Below are 2508 nucleotides of genomic sequence, written 5' to 3'. Positions count from 1 at the left end.
GAAACTGCAAACGGCGGACTGGATCGGGAGCGAACGTGTATTATTGCGCCAAACTTCCCGGTAGTGCTGAGATTTTTTTCGGTATATAAGAGACGAGTTTGCTTGGTACATCCATGCAAATAAGGGTTATAGTACCGCTCAAGGCACCTCAAGATACACAGTGATAGGCGAGGAGGATGGCCAAGCAAGGTGCTGCTTCCATGCTTGCAGTGGCGCTGGTCCTTGCTGCCCTCGCAGCATTTCCACCAGGTAATATATAGGCTTACTAATTAAGATGAGTGCACGCCTGTATATCAATCAATATATTCTGTTGGAATCGTTAATACAGAATTAACACACAATATATTTGGGCTGTAACCAACGCAACAAATCAAACTCATTTGCTCTTGCCGCACATGTTTTTTCAGTGCACTCCATTGGCGTCTGCAACGGCGTGATCGGGAACAACCTGCCGGCACCGAGCGACGTCGTGAAGCTCTACCAAACCAAGGGCATCGACGCCATGCGGATCTACGCGACGGAGAGCAACGTCCTCAAGGCGCTCAGCGGCACGGGCATCAGCCTCCTCATGGACGTCGGCAACGGCGCGCTGACCAGCCTCGCCAACGACCCCTCCGCCGCGCCCGCCTGGGTCAAGGCCAACGTGCAGCCCTTCCCTGGCGTCTCCTTTCGCTACATCGCCGTCGGCAACGAGGTCACAGATAGCGCCGGCCAGAAGACCATCCTCTCGGCCATGAAGAACATCCAAGGGGCGCTCGTGGCGGCCGGCCTCAGCGGCAGCATCAAGGTGTCGACTTCGGTGCGGTTCGACGTGGTCAAGAACACCTCCCCGCCCTCCAACGGTGTGTTCGCGGACGCATCATTCATGGGGCCTATCCTGGACTTCCTGGCCAGCACCGGCGCACCGCTGCTGGTCAACGTGTACCCCTACTTCGCCTACAAGGGCGACCAGCAGAACATCAAGCTCGACTTCGCCACCTTCGTGCCAGGCAGCACAACCGTGACCGACAACGGGCTGACGTACACGAACCTGTTCGACGCCATGGTCGACTCCATCTACGCCGCGCTGGAGAAAGCCGGCAAGCCCGGGGTTAAGGTGGTCATATCCGAGAGCGGGTGGCCGTCGGCCGGTGGTGTCGGTGCGACGGCACTGAACGCGCGGGCTTACAACCAGGGGCTGATCAACCACGTCCGTGGGGGCACGCCGAAGAAGCCCAGCATGCTGGAGACGTACATTTTCGCCATGTTCAACGAGAATCAGAAGACAGGGGATCCGACGGAGAACAACTTTGGGCTTTTCAATCCGGACAAGTCGCCGGCCTACTCCATTACTTTCTGAGTCCGACAGACGCCAGCTGGAAATTTCCTAGTATATTCGAATAAGCTGCATATATGTTAAGGGTGTGTCTATAGCTCATCTAGATGTGACATATTATGTCACATCTAAGATGACATTATCAACTGTTTGTTATTCTTTTTGTTTTTGTTTGTTTTTTATTTGTCTTTATTTTTTCCTTGTCACCCATGCACGAACCGGGCGTTGACTCGCTGATGTTGAGCCGCAGTGCTACAGTGTAGTCTACAGTGACAAACGATTTGCTACAGGAATTTTGCGTCAACGACGTACTAGTGTGTTGACTTCCTTTCTCAGTGGACACAAACGTCCTATACTAGGGATCACTTAACACATTAACAAGCACTCGAGTGACAATGTAAACATTTTAAAAAAAAATCAATGAATAAATTGTAGAACGAGGTGAATATATTTTTAGAAAGAGGTGAATATATATTTTAGGATGAGGTGAATATACTCTTACTTGTTTTTGTCCGTTTGTCGCGCACGAAAAAGTCACACACCTACTGTGTCGCAACTCGGAAAAAAAGGGTCGGACCCCAGTTACAAGTTCACAGTGGACTTGCAATTGGGACGAAAAATGTCGTGCCCACGTTGCGTGTTGAGGATGGACTTCCAACTGGGGCAAAAAAAAGTCGGGCACCAGTTGCGAGTGGAGGGTGAGATTGCAACTTAGACAAAAAAATATCGGGCTCCAGTTGCGAGTCGATTGTAGACTTGCAACTGAAAAAGAAGGTCAGACCCCAGTTGCGAGTCAAGGATGAACTTGCAACTGGGACAAAAAAAGACCAGGGCCCAGTTGCGAGTCAATGATGGACTTGCAACTGGGACAAAAAAAGGTCGTGCTCGAGTTGCGAGTTCTTGGTGGACTTGCAACTAGTACAAAAAATGTTAGACCCAGTTGCGAGACGATGGTGGACTTATAACTGGGACATAAAAAGGTTGGGCCCCCATTTGCGAGTCAAGGGTGGACTTGCAACTGGGACAAAAAAAAGTTGGGCCCAGTTGCATTGCAAGTCGACGGTAGACTTGCAATTGGGACAATATGTTAACCCAGTTGCGAGTCAAGATTAGACTATCAACCAGGAAAAAATGTCGAGTCTAGTTGTGAGTCGATGATGGACTTGTAACGAGGACAAAAAAACTCAAGCCCT

The 2508-nt window shown here is 50.5% G+C and overlaps 1 protein-coding gene across 1 annotated transcript; it reads left to right on the top strand.

Annotated features, from left to right (window-relative positions):
• Window positions 1-1486, top strand: LOC123072410 (glucan endo-1,3-beta-glucosidase GIII). Its single transcript, XM_044495962.1, has 2 exons — window positions 1-249; window positions 408-1486. Exons 1-2 carry the CDS (start codon window positions 177-179, stop codon window positions 1337-1339), a joined length of 1005 nt encoding a protein of 334 aa, XP_044351897.1. The 5' UTR covers window positions 1-176; the 3' UTR covers window positions 1340-1486.
• Window positions 1487-2508: the final 1022 nt, after the last annotated feature.

This window comes from Triticum aestivum, chromosome 3B (assembly GCF_018294505.1).
Source record: "Triticum aestivum cultivar Chinese Spring chromosome 3B, IWGSC CS RefSeq v2.1, whole genome shotgun sequence".
NCBI lineage: Eukaryota > Viridiplantae > Streptophyta > Magnoliopsida > Poales > Poaceae > Triticum > Triticum aestivum.
This window is presented reverse-complemented; position numbering and strand designations above follow the sequence as displayed.